The 17,438-nt window shown below is 39.8% G+C and overlaps 2 protein-coding genes, 2 non-coding genes and 1 pseudogene across 7 annotated transcripts; 2 read left to right on the forward strand and 3 right to left on the reverse strand.

Annotated features, from left to right (window-relative positions):
- Window positions 1–7: 7 nt before the first annotated feature.
- Window positions 8–5,845, reverse strand: LOC104754035 (RAF-like serine/threonine-protein kinase 20). Of its 3 annotated transcripts, none has more exons than XM_010476196.2 (9): window positions 5,433–5,845; window positions 2,073–5,005; window positions 1,929–2,000; window positions 1,482–1,634; window positions 1,217–1,380; window positions 985–1,132; window positions 781–903; window positions 527–614; window positions 8–445 (listed from the first exon to the last, which is right to left on the reverse strand). In XM_010476196.2, the coding sequence occupies exons 2-9, from the start codon at window positions 4,878–4,880 to the stop codon at window positions 246–248; spliced, it is 3,756 nt and encodes a 1,251-aa protein (XP_010474498.2). In that variant the 5' UTR covers window positions 4,881–5,005; window positions 5,433–5,845; the 3' UTR covers window positions 8–245. The 3 variants fall into 3 exon arrangements, with proteins under 3 accessions (XP_010474498.2, XP_087346985.1, XP_087346986.1); XM_087490859.1 differs by having other exon boundaries at window positions 5,452–5,616; XM_087490860.1 differs by lacking the exon at window positions 1,929–2,000 and having other exon boundaries at window positions 5,433–5,650.
- A 2,010-nt stretch (window positions 5,846–7,855) lies between these two features.
- Window positions 7,856–7,927, reverse strand: TRNAK-UUU (transfer RNA lysine (anticodon UUU)). Its single transcript has one exon. It is a non-coding gene; the product is annotated as a tRNA-Lys (tRNA).
- An 825-nt stretch (window positions 7,928–8,752) lies between these two features.
- LOC104752396 (putative disease resistance protein At4g11170) lies at window positions 8,753–12,479 on the forward strand (annotated as a pseudogene). Its single transcript, XR_015584150.1, has 4 exons — window positions 8,753–9,476; window positions 9,613–10,702; window positions 10,857–11,159; window positions 11,372–12,479. The product of XR_015584150.1 is annotated as a putative disease resistance protein At4g11170 (transcript).
- On the forward strand, window positions 12,462–17,434 carry LOC104754037 (disease resistance protein Roq1-like). The gene is made up of 4 exons (XM_087490865.1): window positions 12,462–14,494; window positions 14,655–15,747; window positions 15,868–16,170; window positions 16,400–17,434. The coding sequence occupies exons 1-4, from the start codon at window positions 13,869–13,871 to the stop codon at window positions 17,246–17,248; spliced, it is 2,871 nt and encodes a 956-aa protein (XP_087346991.1). The 5' UTR covers window positions 12,462–13,868; the 3' UTR covers window positions 17,249–17,434.
- On the reverse strand, window positions 13,275–13,346 carry TRNAK-UUU (transfer RNA lysine (anticodon UUU)). The gene has a single exon. It is a non-coding gene; the product is annotated as a tRNA-Lys (tRNA).
- Window positions 17,435–17,438: the final 4 nt, after the last annotated feature.

The following is a 17,438-nucleotide window of genomic DNA, read 5'->3' on the forward strand; positions in this document are numbered from 1 at the left end:
TAGTACATAGTTGTAAAAGGGAGATGCATTTGTATTCAACAAACACATGTGACAAACAATTTCGACCAACTCGAATAAATTTTTCAATTTTTTTGTTTGTTTCTGTTAAAAAAGTAGAGAAGGGAAAGGAGGACAGGGTCGAGAATATCTCTCTCCAAACCCCAAACCGAAAAGTATAAAGAATTGGAGTCTCTGTAATCGACTTATATTCTCTTTTCACTGCACATAATAAAAAGAAAGGTTTTTCATTTCGAAGCCCTGTGAGCGGGTGGCTTGGATTGAGTTGAAGTTGCTGCTGATGACATTACTCGTAAGCGACCAGCTATCTCTGTGAAAGATGGTCTTGCTATTGGGTTTGGCGCCCAACATTCCTCCATTAGTGTTCTCCATTCATCGTCACAGAAGCCCGGTATAGTTGGCCTCAGCGTGTTGTTCACTATCCCACCTGTTCTTTCACAATGAAGTGATTAGCATCCTCTTAAAATGATCAGGCAGAAATCTGATAGACTGAGTTATTTGCACGCACCTATTATGGCGCCATAGTGCATATTGGCATATGGTTCCTCACCGGTTAGAATCTCCCACAAAACGATCCCGAAAGAGAAAACATCAACCTGCAGGCAAAGAATATGACAGATCTTACAGTTTTGTTTGCATTCTCAGTCAGTGTATACTATCAGGCCATGCAATATCCTAATCTCAAGAAACAAAACACACTATTCATCTCAGTTAAAGTAGATATTTGACATTCACTGAGCATCTTATCGTATTAATGTTTACCTTTTCTGAAACTTTGCTGCTGCTCCCATTTAGAAGCTCTGGTGCCATCCAAGGTAAGGTTCCACGTACACCACCAGATACCAATGTATTTCTCTTGATTTTTGACAGACCGAAGTCACCAACCTGGGGTAGAGTAGCATGTGGATGATTCTAACATCATATTGAACTAAATTCATCTACGGGACGGTCTAACAACCGTGTTACCTTGCAGATTGGGCGAGAAGGATCTTTCAAGTTCACAAGTAAATTGTCACATTTCAAATCGAAGTGAACAGTGTTTTTGGAGTGTAGATATTCCATTCCAAATGCAGCATCCATGGCAATGATTAGTCTCTTGCGACGATCAAGATGCCTGATAATATAAGGAAAGAAAATAGATAAAATTATATAAGTAAAACGAACTGAAACCAATCAAACCTAATAAGTGGAACTTTACCTGTCCTTTCGGACCAGAACATGCCTCAGAGAACCATCAACCATGTACTCTGTCACAGTCGCCAAGGTCCCCCCAGGCCCGTCTTTTACAACACCATAAAATGCTACCACATTCGGATGATGAAGCTTTGAAAGAATTTCAGCTTCCCCCCAGAATTCACCAGTCTAAAAATTCAGATATACATCAACCAGTATAATGTGATAAATTTAACATAGGTGCATGGTGAAAAGGGAAATGCATAAGACATGGACTGCAAACAACTCACCAATCTCTCTTGCTCTGATGACCGCCCAGCAAAGCAACTCTTCTTTATCCTCTTGATAGCGACATCTGATCCTCTCCATTTCCCATGATACACCGTTCCAAAAGTACCAGAACCAAGCTCCTTCAACTCCTCGAGATCTTCATTCTTAATGATCTAGTAATATTTTAGAATATGTAAACAAAAACATTGGAAAAAAATAGCTCAGTAGAACACTAGGAAGATAGAAGCAGATAAGTTTTGACAGAACTATCGTAATGAGTGTGAAACCAGACGCACAGACAAAAATAAGAAACTAAATGCAAGCACACTAGCCGGGGAATAAACATAATGCTGATTCTACCAACATATCTGAAACTGTAAGAACCACTGATATGGACCTCAACAATGAACTTTCCATGCAAAGATAGTAAAAGTTTTATCACGTGTTTATTTTCAAAGTTTTCGTACCTGCAAGCCACTGTAATCAAACTCTGAGCCAAGTGGAGGAAGCGCAGCATGCCTTGTTTCGGTCTTTTCATCCTAGAAGTTCTATCCTATTCAGAAAAATAGTGATTTTGGAAATCATAATATGAAAACTGCTACAACTCATACCTTTGGTTCAGTATCCGGCGTCCTAAGATTCTCTACCATAGCACCAAATTCCTCACTCTCTGTGACCTTCATCTGTTCATCCTCTAGAGCAGGGAGAATGGTGCTAGTGCCACCAGCGTCCCTTTCAGAAAAATTACCCCCATAATCTTGACCTAAAGCCAATTGAGGGTTGGCAAGGTTTGTTGAAATACCATCTCTACTCAATGGCGAGACATGAGGCAATCTGGAGCTCTCTCCACCATCTTTACGGTCAGATGGAATGCGAGAATCAGCTTGGTCAATTGCAACATCTCTTTGGCTAAACTGTTCATCAGCCAGCTGCTGAAAATATGACCAATTTTTACGATCGTGATTCTGCACATTCATACTAACAGTAGCTCCATCGTGAGGATATGGATGGACAGCGGATGTATCCTCTGAGATTGCCTGTGAAAATATTTCAGAAAGGAAGTCACGAGGAAACCGGTCATTGATATCAATAAGAATATCTCCCTGCAGCGAAGCAGAAGCATGAGTAGAAGCTTGCTCTTCAGGGATAACATGACTCATGGCTGCGTTTACATGACCCAAGTTAGAAACACCAACTTCAGTATCTGTCCCACTGACTGCCCTGTTCCTATTTGCATCGTCAGGATTTACAATCTTGTGCAGGGGCTCGGATTTCAAAGTTTCATCTGATACCCCAACCTTTTCAAAGACTTTTTCCACATCTTGATGCTTTTGGTGAGTGGCATCATCATTAACAGTCTCAAATTCGTCATGTGACTTTCCAACTCCTTCTTTTCCTGAATCCTGCTGTGCAGTGTTTGCTTGTGACTGAGACGATACAAACTGAGAGTCTAGTGAGTTATCAGACTTCGAAAAACGATTTAGCAATTCTAGCTGTTCACGAGGTATTCTCTCTGAACAATATACCCTCTCGGGAGACTGCACAGGCTCTGGATAGTTAAGATCAATTAAATTTGACTCAGAGTCGTTATGAAAAGGGCCACAGGTACTGCTTGAAGTTGAAAGCTGATCTTCATTACCAGATAGAGGAACCTGCCCAGCAATAACAGCATCACGGTATGTAGCAGGCTTCGCAAGAGTATTCTGCCATGGGTCTCTACTAGGGGGAACTAAATGTGACTCCTGGCTAGGTGCAGTTGTTGCAGCTGACACCTCCCGGACCAGATTGTGATTCTTCACCTCAATATCATCTATTCGGGGAGGATTCTGGTGATCATTTGCCGGATTTTTACGGTTTTCAGGCTCAAAATGCTCACGAAATTTCATATCAGGTACTACTTTTTGCTCCTCAACTAGCGCTTGTGAGCTTTGGGGTATGGTGCCAGGGTATGGATACCCTTCAGCCCAGCCAACTTGCTGATTGACATGCCCTTGGAGCGGTATGGAACTGGTAGTTTCCCCGATAGCGGAGTGATTAGAACTGTGATCAGGATACAGAGGAAACCGTTCTCTTTGTCCAGGTTGAACCACATGCCCATAGTATTGCGGGTATATTCCATAGGAACTGGCAGAACCCGGAGTGATGGATTGTGGATACTGGAAAGAGGAGGCTGGCGTAATAGATTGGGGATACTGAAGAGGGGAACCTGGGGGAATGGACTGAGAATAATGAAGAGCAGAACTTGGCTGAACAGATTGCTGTAACTGATATGTAGCATTCGGTGGAATAGATTGAGAATAATAAAGCGATGAGTTTGGTGGAATAGACTCAGACTGTTGAACGGATGATTGTTGGAAGCCATCTAGCATCGACTGTGATGCGCCAACTCCTCCAACATCTCCAGCAATAGTATTGATCCCTTCGGTGTTCCGTACATCAAGCTCAGCTAAGTTGTTTGCTGAAGAGCTGTCCAGCCCACGAAGGATTGGGTTCTTTCCTGATCCAATGTCCATGCCGTTTACAGCTACAACATATTGAAACTCAGAGTCGGCGTCATTTTTGTTAACCCCCAAAAGAGCATCATCCATATCACTGATAGAGAACAAAAACATCCTAAGCTTCTGAGAACCCCCACGGTTTTCCATCTCGTTATACTCTTCCAACATATTCTGGAGATCTTCTTCACATGATACAGACACCAACGCGTCAAGATCTTCACCAGGAAGCTGATACTTTACAACACGTGTTTGGTAATAGATTTCAAGGATTTTTTGCCTCAGCTCCGGCCAAGATATATCCTTTCTTATGGAAATTATGTGTGTATCACCTCCGACGTATCGAAGCTTTGAATCACCTGGACGTGGAAGTATTTTCCCACCGAAACTGCAAAGGATCTTCACCTTTGCTGTAACACTACCTGAGGCTGAAGAAGAAGCGTATCCCTGTAAATTTCCTACACTGCTATCTTTAGTCATAGAAGCCTGTGGTGCTGACTGGACATGACCAAGTTTATTCCCAAACTCGTGAAGCGAAGAGTTTGTCCTCTCATTATCCCTGGTGCCATTCTCCACAGTGCTGAACCTAGAGACATCTGAAGCACACTCAGATCCTGTGTGACTAAGCCCCCCTATCAAGCCTCTAAGATCCATATAACCAGTGGTATAATTCATGTCGCCCGGTGCATTGGGATTCGAGGACCTCTGAGGAATGACCCGATCACGCATAAAAGCGAATTCCTCACCTGTTTGAATGGAGTAGTTATGCACAGGCTTAACATCTGAACCATTAGAATTGAAAGGTCGCACATTAGCACTAGTGCCCCCTGTTTGATCAGGGATAAACGGTTGAGGAACAGCCTCGTTTCCATATCCAGGTTCCATGGAGTGCTGAAAAATCTGTTGATGTCTAGGTTTATCCATGGATATAATACAAATCCTACCAATTGAAAGACCTGTATGACGAATCTGACATAGCACACTACTACACTACAGAGAGAGAGAGTGAATCAATTCAGAGCACGGTCGAGATGCAGTTACACATTAAGCTGCAATGAAAGAAAGAAGATATAAGTTGTAGTCCCCATGGTAAGATAATGCAGCAAAACAGACTTTGAATCATCGAGAAACTCTAATAAAAAGGGAAAATTTTCACATGCTTCAATTTCTGCAGATAAGAAGAAGAATCTAAAACCCAAAAAACATGATTCTTCCTTTGATTACTACAGAGAATTCTCAGCGACAATTTGATTTCGACCTAACCCCAAAAAAACCCAAATACTCGATTAAAATCTACCTTCACCACAAAAACCCAAAACCCTAAAGCAATCAATACAACGATTCAGTCTATTTCACAACGCTACAGAATAGTTTATAAAAAATTGAAATCAAAAAACCAAAAATCTAATGCTTGAGGAAATTACAACGACTCAAAAAAAAAAAAAAGTATAGAACAGTGAAGAAGTCTTCCCGAACCTTTAACGCGTAAGCTTACGGAGGAATTGATCGAACCAGCAATACACTTGAAGCAATCGTCTCTAAGCTGATGCTCTCGATCAAGTAGTACACAGCCAAGGAAGAACAGATTACCAAAAAAAATAATAATAATAATAAACCCTAAAACTTTTTTATTTTTTCCCTCACTTTCTCTCTCGTTTTTTCTGGCCTTTCCCTGAGAGCGCTTACTAAAATTTGGAAAAATCTTTAAAATCACAATTAAAATATTAATATAAGCCCAAATTTGTCGGCTACCTTAAGAACAAATTTTTATTCAAAAATAGTTTAAATTAACAAAGTGAGAAAATCCAAATCTGGTCAAAATGATTGAAATTCGAAAAGTACCCTTAAAAGTTCCAGAAATTACTCTTTTGTTCATATTTATTGATCTTAACCAAGTGCCTAGATTCGCTATGTGGTGATCAGCTCAGTGTTCAATCGCATGTTACGCAGTCTATACACGGGAGAACGACATCAACCGTTGATTATGTGAGAGTGTCCTTAAAATGTGAGACTTGGACGGTCAAGATAGAATAATGTCAAGTTGTCAACAAATATCGATCGAGTGCATGCATGTGATGTGAATCTGAGAGCCTCTAGCTTCTGATTGTATGTATATCGTTTGCATTAAATAGAAGAAATCTCCCAGTTCACCAGATCATTATCATAAAGGGGTTGACTTTTGATACCTTAAATATTTGGGTAAATTGCTGACAAAAATATGTTAACTCCTTCTTTTTTTCAATTCTTTCAATTCAAAAGTAAATTTTCTCAAGCGGCCTTAATGAAAAGAACATTGTTTTCTAGCTCTCTTTATTAAGGAAAAATTAATATAACTGATATTCTTACTAAGAATTTCTTAGGAAAAAGTAACAAAATGATTACCAAAATAGATGAGAATTCTTTGAGTATATGAGTTCGATTGAGTTTGTTTGACGTACGAAAATGAAGATAATGCATCTTATGATGGTATACTACGACCAAATCTTGTTCTTCTATCGTTTATGGTTGAGAGAGGCTACAATTTCAAAAACCGCCAATGCTAATGGCCAATGGGACGGTAATGTTTGGGCCCACAAATATGTAGAACAAAGAGTGGTCGGTCCACCGTGGTATTGAAAACGTTTGACTATACGAATGTTTCCTTTTTAAAAGCATGTACTATATGATATCTTGCACCTTAACTGATATATTGTAACTGATATATTGTAACAAATATCGTAACTTTAAATTTTTTTTGAATATTTATTAAAACCTCATGAATTTTATGGATTGTTTGTAAGAGTAATAAATCAGAATATACTATTCAAGCGGTGGCATGATAATAATTTGCATTGTTATATCTATAATTTGTTTAATAAAAGTAAACTTGGTCGGCAGGGGCTCAGGGAATAATTTGATTTTGCTTTCTTTCCAAGTGAACGGTTTTGGACGACCAGCAAAATACGGTATAGACTATAAAAATGTACATGCACACCGTCAAGAAATTATTATTCGTTTGTTTTGTCAACGCACACCGTCAGGGAAATTATATACACAAATTTTCCCCAAAAAAACAAAAAACAAAAAAAAAAAATCTCTTTTTCTCCTCTGCCATATCAATTGAAAACAAAACGATGTCATTGCTTTGGAATAAAGCGTCGTTCACGTTTTGCAACGGTCGAGAGGAGACGAAATTGGGACTCTTTTAATCTCCTGATCATGACTCCCACCTAATTAAAATCGGCAATATCAGTAGCAAAAGCGTGTGCTTTGTTTATTGGGAAACATATCATTATCAAAAGCCATGGAGGTTTACGAAGATGTGGTTCGTCATGGATCGATATGTTTCAAATATATACTTGTTTGGTTGATTCATAAATTGTTATGTTCTCCAAGTGTGATTGTACTTAGAACGCGACATTATAGTGTTTAATGGGATAGAATATAAAGATGATGTCGTTTCATAGACTTCAATGTCCTCTTGTTACATTGGTCATCGGATAACCGGATAAGCAGGCTTGAGTCGCATTCCGTGAGATGGTTTTTAATAGAGTAATACATAAATTAATGAACTTATCTTCGATCCATGAGAGGGTAGTAACAAATGGGGTCCAGAGAAATGCACTTGTGAAGTACTGAAGTTGTGAACATGAACGTTACTTGAGTTGCTCTTCCCTTAAGAAGCTCATCATCTGGAATCCGAAAGCATGTCTGAGCCATACACCGTATATTGTGGAACCTTCCGATTTAATGCATACTTCGCTAACAAAAAAGTTTGCTCTGTTCAATAAACTGAGAAACCAAGGTGTTGGATTGCATATACAGTCATCGTCGTGCAAATGATTTCTTAGGATTAATTAGAACACAAACTTTATTAGAAGTAGAAAAAGCAAAAAAAAACAGACGAAAACAAAATTAATCGCCGTCTGTGGGGATCGAACCCACGGCCACGTGGTTAAAAGCCACGCGCTCTACCACTGAGCTAAGACGGCATTTGATGGCAATGAAATAGTTTTAGGAAATAAGAAAGAACCAAGAAACCAAAAGCTCTATTGCTCTAGACCAAAAAAAAAAAAGAAAAGGGAGTTACTAGTAAGATGTACCTGACCTGAGGAAAGAGTTAAGACGACATCTTCTCTATAATCTGTGAAGAGATACGAGGGGAAGAAGAGGAGAGAGATCTCAAGAGTGAGATGGCCTTTCTCGCCATTATTAGAACGGCGTCGTTTTTTAGGGTTCTTTCGTTTTATAAATTTCTCTAGTAAATAAGCCCAATGGGCTCAGAATGGCGTCGTCTCTTACTCTCTAAGATAAAAAAAAAATTAAGGGGAGGTATTGATTTAAGATTTAGAAAGAATTTTAATGACTTTATGTTCTTGCTGATTGTTAGAATCATAGAAAATTAAAAGTTAAAAATGAAGGATTCTAAGAGATTGTTTAGGAAGTTTTTTAAAATCTTGATGATTTGTTTTTTCTAATCTTGTAAAATCTTTCTATTTGATGAAAGAGTTTTCATGACTTTTGTTATGAAGGAAATGATATAAAATCCTAAACCAATAGCATAAAATTTGAATTCATTAACAATCCAAGATTATTTTGTTTTACTTGAATAACATAAAACTTTTAATGACTTTATAAAACTCTTAATCCAATAACACTAGATTTATCAAGATTTTAGATAACTTTTTACAAATCCACAACCAATAACACCAAATTTTTAAAGAGTTTTTGAAAGTCTTGATTGAATAACAATATATTTTACCTAATTTTTAAAGTCATTAAAATTTTTTCTAAATCCTAAACCAATACCTCCCCTAAATCATTCACAATCCGACGATGACGTAATCAGTGTATGTCCTCTAGTACGTTTATGTGATCCGATCCAGAAAGGCTGAGGCAATGGTTTCCATAATTCAATTAAGTGTTTGTTCCGCCATTATCTACCTTCCATGGCGATTATTATCATACTCTACTTGGCTATATTCGTCTTCTTGGGAGGACTATGCCGTCTCCTTCAGTTTTTGAGGAGATCGGAGAAGCCTAGATTATTATTAACTCAGCCTCGTATCCCTGTTTCTTCTGATTCGCCGTCTCCGTCTCTGTGGGAGTACGACGTCTTCCTTAGTTTCAGAGGAACAGATGTTTGGAGAAGTTTCGTCAGCCATCTCTACGAGGCTCTCAATTACGAAGGAATCAAAACCTTCCTCGACGACAGAGAACTTCAAAAAAGGCAATTTCATCTGGGATGGGCTTGAGAAAGCCATTGTTCCAGTCACGATTCGCCATCCTTGTAATTTCCCAGGACTACGCTACCTCGCACTGGTGCTTGCAAGAGCTTTCCGCTATGCTCGACTTAGCCGACAATACACGCCTTGAATTGATCCCTATATTCTACGACATTGATCCGTCGGACTTGAAAGTTCGAAGCTTCCACAAAGCTTTTGAGAAGCATGAGCAGAGGTATGATCTCGAGACTGTGGATGTATGGAGAAGAGCTTTGGCTCTAGTTGGAAAAATGTCTGGCTGGGATTCCAAAAGCAGGTTCATTGTTGTTCATCAAATACTTAGTTTGGTAATCAATCAATCTGCTTTAATTTGGATTTAAAACTGTCTCTTGATGATGTATGGAGAAGAGCTTTGGCTCTAATTTGGATTTGTTGGGCTTGGCTTCATACAGGAAGGAGGACTCAGAGCTTGTACATGAAATTGTTCAAGATCTTTCTGACAGATTATACTCACATTTATCAGACGGCACAACTGGATTGATCGGCATGAGCTCTCACCAGAACAACATAGAATCTTTCCTATCAATAATGGACTCCGGAGATGTCCGAATGATAGGAGTCTGGGGCATGGGTGGCGTTGGGAAAACAACCATCGTGAAATATGTCTTTGAAGGCCTCTCGAGTCAGTTTGATGCTCGTTGCCTTCTAGAAAACGTGAAAGGAGATTTCAAACAATATGGTCAATCACACTTGCGAAAGAAACTCTTGTCTGAAATCTTCCCAAAAAGTCCCTTGAGTGCGCAGTGTTTCACTTCTGTTGCAATGAAGCGAAGACTTCGTGGCAAGAAGGTTCTTCTCGTCCTTGATGATGTTGATCACGTTCAACAACTGCAAGATTTGGCTGGGAATTGGTTTGGTCCAGGAAGCAGGATCATTATAACTACACGGGACAAGCGTGTGTTAGATGAGCATGGTGTGGAACACATTTATGAAGTGAAGCCTTTGAGGCCTACCCATGCACTTCAGCTTTTCAGCAAACATGCTTTCAAAATGAATCGTCCACAAGCAGAGTTTAGAGAACTCTCTTTAGATATTGTAGAGCAACTTGGTGGTCTTCCATTAGCTATTCGAGTCATTGGTGCATCTCTATATCAACGGAAAATAGAACTCTGGGAAGATAAGCTGTTTATACTGAAAAATAGTCTCGATAAATCTATCTCACTGGCGTTAAAAGTAAGTTATGATGCACTGGATGAGCAGGAAAAGATTGTTTTTCTTTATGTTGCTGGTTGTTTTAATGGGGAGTATATGGATCGAGCGAAAAAGGTACTAGACTCCTTTGTCTTTAAATCTGAACCAAGGCTAGTAACTTTGATGGAGAAGTCTCTGATTGGTTCGTCTAAAAGTACGAGGCTATGGGTTCATGATCTACTTCAAGACATGGCCAAGGATATTATTTGTGAAGGAAAAAAGGAAAAACTATGGAAGCGTAAAATGCTATGGAATTTTATCGATGTCAAAGGCTTGTTCACTGAACATATGGTAAGACAAGAAAGTTTAAAGCTGGCTCTAGGCATGAACATTTATTTCTCTGATTCCATATTTCTTCGTTTAGAGCTGATCTGTGGCTATTTAGTTTCTCGATTAAGCTTGTGTTGATTGCTGTTTTGCTTTTCCTTTTACATTGTCACGGCAGGGAACTAAAGACATACAGGTTGAAAGTATATTGCTCAATATGGCTGAAGGAACAGAGCTTTGCATCAACCATGCAACGTTTAAGAGGATGTTCAATCTCAAATTTCTTAAAATTTATAACAACTTTACTGTTGGGGGGAGCAAAATGAGCATGGTTAACGATCTTGACTACCTCCCTCCACTGAGATATCTTCACTGGGAGGCTTACATTTTGAAAACGTTGCCTTCTCGCTTCCAGACTGACTATCTAGTTGAACTTAATCTCCCTGATAGTTCAATTGAAACACTATGGAGCGGAATAAAGGTACTACTTTTCTGTGATTCCCTAAATGATAAGAAATACACAAGTTAGCAAATCTTTAATTATTGTTGATGAAGATTTTTGTTTTCAAGAAAATTCATTGTGACGCGGACTGGCGTTGAAATGTTTCTCTTTTATTTTAATGCTTCTGGGGGTCTTCGTTTTTCTGCCAAGGGAAATGATCTGACATGTTTCTTGCTTCTTTTGTATGACAGGACCTTCGAAGTCTAAAACACATGAACCTTAACAGATGCAAGAACCTGATTGAAATTCCAGACCTTTCTAAGGCAAGGAGTCTTGAGAGTTTATGCCTTTGTGAATGCGAAAGCTTGGTTGAGCTCCCTTCTTCTATTGGTCATCTTGATAAGTTAGTTAAGCTATCCATGCGAAGTTGCACGAAACTCAAGAATCTATCGTGTAATATCTACTTGACGTCCCTCAAAATTCTTTCTTTAGATGAATGCACAATTATAAAAGAGTTTCCATTTGTTTCCGACAATATTGAAGAGTTGGGATTGAGCTGGACATCAATTGAAGTAGTGCCAACATCGATCAAGCGTCTCTCAAGGCTCAGAGAAATGCGGTTGTCACAATGCAAGAGACTGAAGAATCTCCCAGACACCATTGGGAGTTTGGAGTCTCTCAAACATCTGGGGCTTGCGTACTGTCCCAATGTCACAGTATTTCCAGTGCTTGGAAATGGAATAGAAACGCTGTCCTTGAATGGTACAGCGATAGAAGAAGTGCCGTCTTCGATAGGTGATAAGCTGAATCTGATATCTCTTGACATGTCTGAGTGCCAGAGGCTCCAGAATCTCCCTCACACGTTGAGCAATCTAAAAAACCTGAAGTTGCTTTATCTCCGTGGATGCACCAATATTACTGAAAACCCACATGTTGCAGGGGAAATGAGAAGATTAGATTTATATGGGACCTCAATAGAGACATATGGATTTCTCTCTGAAGAGGAAGGAAGAACTTAAGTTGCGCAATCGTGATATGGACTTTGTCAAGGCAGTTCTCACTCGGTATGTTCGAAAATACAAGAAGAATCGGAACTCAAGATAGTTGATGACTGCTCAAGGACTCGGATTTGCGGTGGGATGCTCAATCTGGATTTCAGTTTGATTTCAGTTCAGGCTTTTCCCTTTCTGAATAATAGTATCCTAATCTTATTATGGTATTCAGTGGGGAAAATATCTAATTCAGTAACCTCGTCTTTGATCCTATCGGCTTGTGTCAAGCTGAGGGATTACTAATCAAGGACAGAGATTCATGATTCTGTGATAGGAAAAGCAATGAAAAGAAACATGTTTGTGTCTAGTGCATTGGTGAACATGTACGGTACGCTAGTTGCTCATGTCTTTAGCAAGCACAACTAGTATTCGAAAGGATGTCTGAGCCGGACGCTGTACTGTGGAACGTTCTGAATTAATGAATTCTTCAGGAAGGAAAATTGCGAAAATGATCTTGCTCTGTTCAGGAAAATGAGAAACCAAGGTGTTGGATTGTACATTTCTTTTTGATATAAAGTCACTGTAGGGTACTCACAAAACGGAAAGGAAGAACATTTCTCTGGAGATGATGATGATTGGAATGCAGAATTCCGGAGTCAGAGCAAAATACATTACGATCATGAGTATATATATTGCATGCATGTACTAACCTGGAGGTATCTTAGAGGGACGAGATCCATGGTTGAGGTTGTTCATTCTGGTTGTAGCCACTCACAGATAGTACATGAAGCACGCTGATCTTTGACTCAAAAGAAAGGATTTAGTCAAAACTAAATACAGAGCATTACTCGGGCGTCGTAGATGCGCTAAGCCGAGCTGGACGTTAAGAAGAAGCATATCAGTTTACACTTCAAATGCTTATGGAAGCTAGTGGCAGCGCTTTAAGGATTATATGTGGACTGCCAAAATGTGATTTAAGGTCATGGAAAAAGATGATTGGAGCGGACATCATATAGAGACTCTCTTTGGGTTTCATCATTTCAAAGATTCGAAAACTTGAATCGCTCACCAGTAAAAAGATCGTGAACTAGTAGTAATTCCTAGAACAGAAATAGCTGACGAGAAAGAAAAAAATAAGTAGAAAGAGCAAACTAAAAGAAACCGCCGTCTGTGGGGATCGAACCCACGGCCACGTGGTTAAAAGCCACGCGCTCTACCACTGAGCTAAGACGGCATTGATGGCAGAAGAGTAAACTTTGCATTGACTAACAAAGTGAGTAAAGTCAAAACAGTTTTTAGGAAACCGAAGCTCTGTGACTCTGTCTGTCTATAGAAGAAAAGAGCTGTTACTTCACGAGTAACCCAAAAGAAAACCCTGTAAAAGCGAAGAAGAAAAGATGGTATAGCTTTCTTTAGTTTGTTCTAAAGTTAAAAAGCCCATTGGGCTCACGACGACGACGGTATCTCAAAGGTGTATTTTCTACGTTGTATTTTTATTTTATTTTTTTGGGTCAATATTTTCAACGTTACGTTTGACCTCTAAAAACCCAGAAATTGCAAGAAGAAAAACGGAGAAATTGCTACGATTACGAGTGTGTACGATTGAAACGCGTCGAGTCGACTTTGCATTGAAGCTTCATCGATCGATTGCTTCTCTTTCCTCTCTCTGACAAATGGCTTGTTCGATTCCAGAATCACGGTTAAGCTTACTTGATTTTGCCACTCTCGCCGCTAGTAATACCACTTTTTTGCTTCCATGGCTGTTATCTTTTTCTACTTGGCTATTGTATTTGTCTTCCTCGCCGTCTTCGTGGGACTATGCTGCCGTCTCCTCGTGTTTATGAAGAAATCAGAGACTGCGCCTAGGTGGTTAACTCGGCGTAGTATTCCTGTTTCTGCTTCAGCTGCTTTGGCGGAGGATTCGCCGTCTCGGTCTCGGTGGAAGAACGACGTCTTCCTCAGTTTCAGAGGTACTGATGTTCGTAAATATTTCGTCAGCCATCTCTACGAGGCTCTCAAAAGTGAAGGAATCGAACCCTTTCACGACGACAGAGAACTTCAGAAAGGCGATTACATCTGGAAGGGACTCGACGAAGCGATGATTCAGTCAAAACACGCCATCGTCGTCATATCCAAGGGCTACGCTACCTCTCGCTGGTGCTTGGAAGAGCTTTCGGTTATGGTCGACCTCGTTGAGAAGAAAGGCCTTCAATTGATACCTATATTCTATGAAATTGATCCGTCAGACTTGAAGAGACGAAGCGGGTGCTTCTACGAAGCTCTTAAGAATCATGAGCTGAGGTATGATCTGGATACGGTGCGTAGATGGAGAAGGGCTTTGTCTGAAGTTGGAAATATTTCTGGCTGGGATTCCAAAAGCAGGTTACTTTGTGGTCTTTCTTTTAATATCAATCTTTCTTTCATTATTATGCTGATCAATCTTCTGAGTATATAACAAGTGTTAAAGATAGCTGTTTGATCTATAGTTCCTATCTTGATAGAGTTATGACTGATGTGGTCTTATCTGTTGGTATTGACGCAGGAAAGAGGACTCAGAGCTTATACGGGTAGTAGTTCAAGATCTTTCTGACAGATTATCCTCACAGTTATCTGGCGGCACAAATGGGTTGGTGGGGATGAGTTATCACAAGAAAGTCATGGAATCTTTCTTGTCAATGGACTCCGGAGATGTCCGAATGGTAGGAGTCTGGGGTATGGGTGGAAGAGGGAAAACCACCATTGCAAAGTATATCTTTGAAGAATTTTCTAGTCATTTTGATGCTCGTTGCTTGCTAGAAAACGTGAAAGGAGATTTCAAACTATATGGTGAATCACATTTGCGAAAGGAAATTATGTCTGGAATCTTCCCGAAGAGTCCCCTGAATGCACGATGTATCAGCCCTGATGCAATGAAGCGAAGACTTCGTGGCAAGAAGGTTCTTCTCGTCCTCGATGATGTTGATGACATTCAACAACTGCGCGCATTGGCTGGAAGCTGCGACTGGTTTGGACCAGGAAGCAGGGTCATAATAACTACACGAGACAAGCGTGTGTTGGATGAGCATGATGTGCCACACATTTATGAAGTGAAGCCTCTGAGGACTACTCAAGCACTTCAGCTTTTCAGTGAGCATGCCTTCAAAATAAATCGTCCACCAGAAGTATTTAGAGAACTTTCTCTAGATATTGTTGAGCAACTGGGTGGTCTTCCGCTAGCGCTTCGAGTTATTGGTGCATCCCTATATCGCCGGGAAAAAGCATTTTGGGAAGATAAGCTGTTTATACTGAAAAATAGTCTTGATAAATCTATCTCACTGGCGTTGAAAGTAAGTTATGATGCACTGGATGAGCATGAAAAGATTGTTTTTCTTTATGTTGCTGGTTGTTTCAATGGGGAATATAGGGATCAAGCGACAATGATACTAGACCCCTTTGTCATTTCTTCTAGACCAAACCTTGTGACGCTGATGGAGAAATCTCTGATTAGTATGACAAAAGATACGAGGCTGTGGGTTCATGATTTACTTCAAGACATGGCTAAGGATATAATTTGTGAAGGAAAAAAAGAAAAACCATGGAAGCGTAAAATGCTGTGGAAGTTTTTGGATGTCAAAAGCTTGTTCACTGAAAATATGGTACGACAAGAAGGTTTCAAGTTAATTCTACACATGAAACGTTGGAAATCATTTTACATTTATTTTTTGGTCTCTCAGTGAAGCTTTTACTGATCACTTTCTATTACATTATCTCGACAGGGAACTGAAGACATTGAGGTTGAAATTATATTGCTCAACATGGCTGAAGAAACAGAGCTTAACATTAACCCTGCAGCGTTTAAGAGGATGTTCAATCTCAAATTTCTTAAAATACGTAATAATAACACTGTTGGAGGGAGTAAAGTGCACATGGTTAACGACCTTGACTACCTCCCTCCACTGAGATATCTTCGATGGGAGGCTTACACTCTAAAATCGTTGCCTTATCTCTTCCAGACTGAACATCTAGTTGAACTAAACCTCCCTTATAGTTCAGTTGAAACATTATGGAGCGGAACTCAGGTACTACTTCTATGCGTTTGGCTAATTTTTGTAATACAGTAGTTAGTAGGTCTTTCATTGTTATTGATGTTTTTTTTTTTAAGTATAATTGTTCTGGTGTTATCTTTAACACAAACCAGCTTTGAGAGGCTCTCTTTGTTTTGAATGCTTTGGTGGGTTGTTATTTTTGTTCATAGGATATGATCTGATCATACACTAGTAACCAATATCTTGCATTTTTGTATGGCAGGACCTTCGAAGTCTAAGGCACATGAACCTTAGTAGATGCAAGCACCTGATTAACATTCCAGACCTTTCTAAAGCAAAGAGTCTTGAGAGTTTATGTCTTAGTAACTGTGAGAGTTTGGTCGAGCTCCGTTCTTCTCTTTGGCATCTCGATAAGCTAGTTAAGTTGTGGATGGCAAATTGCACAAAACTGAAGAATCTTCCGTGTAACATCTACTTGAAGTCCCTCCAGAGTCTTTCTCTAGACGGATGCACAAGTATTGAAGATTTTCCATTTGTTTCCGATAATATTGAGAACTTGGGACTGATGGGGACATCAATTGAAGTAGTGCCAACATGGATCGACCGTCTCTCAAGGCTCAGACTTCTGCGGCTGTCCAAATGCAAGAGACTGAAGAATCTCCCAGACACCATTGGGAGTTTGGAGTCACTAAGAACTCTCTGGCTTGGTTGCTGTCCCAACGTCACAGTTTTCCCGGTGCTTGGAAATGGAATAGAAAAACTGGGATTGAAAGGAACATCGATAGAAGAAGTGCCCTCAACGATAGGTGATAAGCTGAATCTCATGTACCTTTGCTTGTCAGAGTGCCAGAGGCTAAAAAATCTCCCTCACACGTTGAGCAACTTGAAAAACCTGAAGTTGCTTTATCTCCGTGGCTGCACCAATGTCACTGAGCGCCCACATGTTGCAGGGGATATCAGAAGATTGGATTTATATGGGACATCAATAGAGAATTATGGCCCTCTCTCTGAAGAGGAAGCGCTTGAGTTGCGCAATCGTGATATAGACTTCCTGAAGGCGTTTGTCACTCGGCATGTCCGGAGATACAAGAAAAACCAGAGTTCTAGATAGGTGATGAATGCTCAAGGACTCGGATTTGCGGTAGGATGCTCAATCTGGTTTTTCCCTTTATGAATGATAGGAACATATTTACCTGAACATGAATTAGTTCAATTAATTCTGTTTGTTTCATATCCGTTTATCCGAATTGAGCAGCAGTTTGTGGGATTTTGCTGAATATGAATTATGTAGTGCAAAGATG

The sequence above is a fragment of the Camelina sativa genome, chromosome 16, assembly GCF_030686135.1.
Source record: "Camelina sativa cultivar CO46 ecotype springtype chromosome 16, ASM3068613v1".
Classification (NCBI taxonomy): domain Eukaryota; kingdom Viridiplantae; phylum Streptophyta; class Magnoliopsida; order Brassicales; family Brassicaceae; genus Camelina; species Camelina sativa.

Excerpts from the sequence above, each read along its gene's own strand:
- LOC104754035 (XM_010476196.2), bottom strand. The coding sequence starts at position 4,880 with ATGGATAAACCTAGACATCAACAGATTTTTCAGCACTCCATGGAACCT. Across the intron at positions 1,635-1,928 it reads TTGATTACAGTGGCTTGCAG|ATCATTAAGAATGAAGATCT; the intron begins GTACGAAAACTT and ends AAATATTACTAG. Across the intron at positions 615-780 it reads GCAGCAAAGTTTCAGAAAAG|GTTGATGTTTTCTCTTTCGG; the intron begins GTAAACATTAAT and ends CTTTGCCTGCAG.
- LOC104754037 (XM_087490865.1), top strand. The coding sequence starts at position 13,869 with ATGGCTGTTATCTTTTTCTACTTGGCTATTGTATTTGTCTTCCTCGCC. Across the intron at positions 15,748-15,867 it reads GCTTGTTCACTGAAAATATG|GGAACTGAAGACATTGAGGT; the intron begins GTACGACAAGAA and ends TTATCTCGACAG. Across the intron at positions 16,171-16,399 it reads CATTATGGAGCGGAACTCAG|GACCTTCGAAGTCTAAGGCA; the intron begins GTACTACTTCTA and ends TTTGTATGGCAG.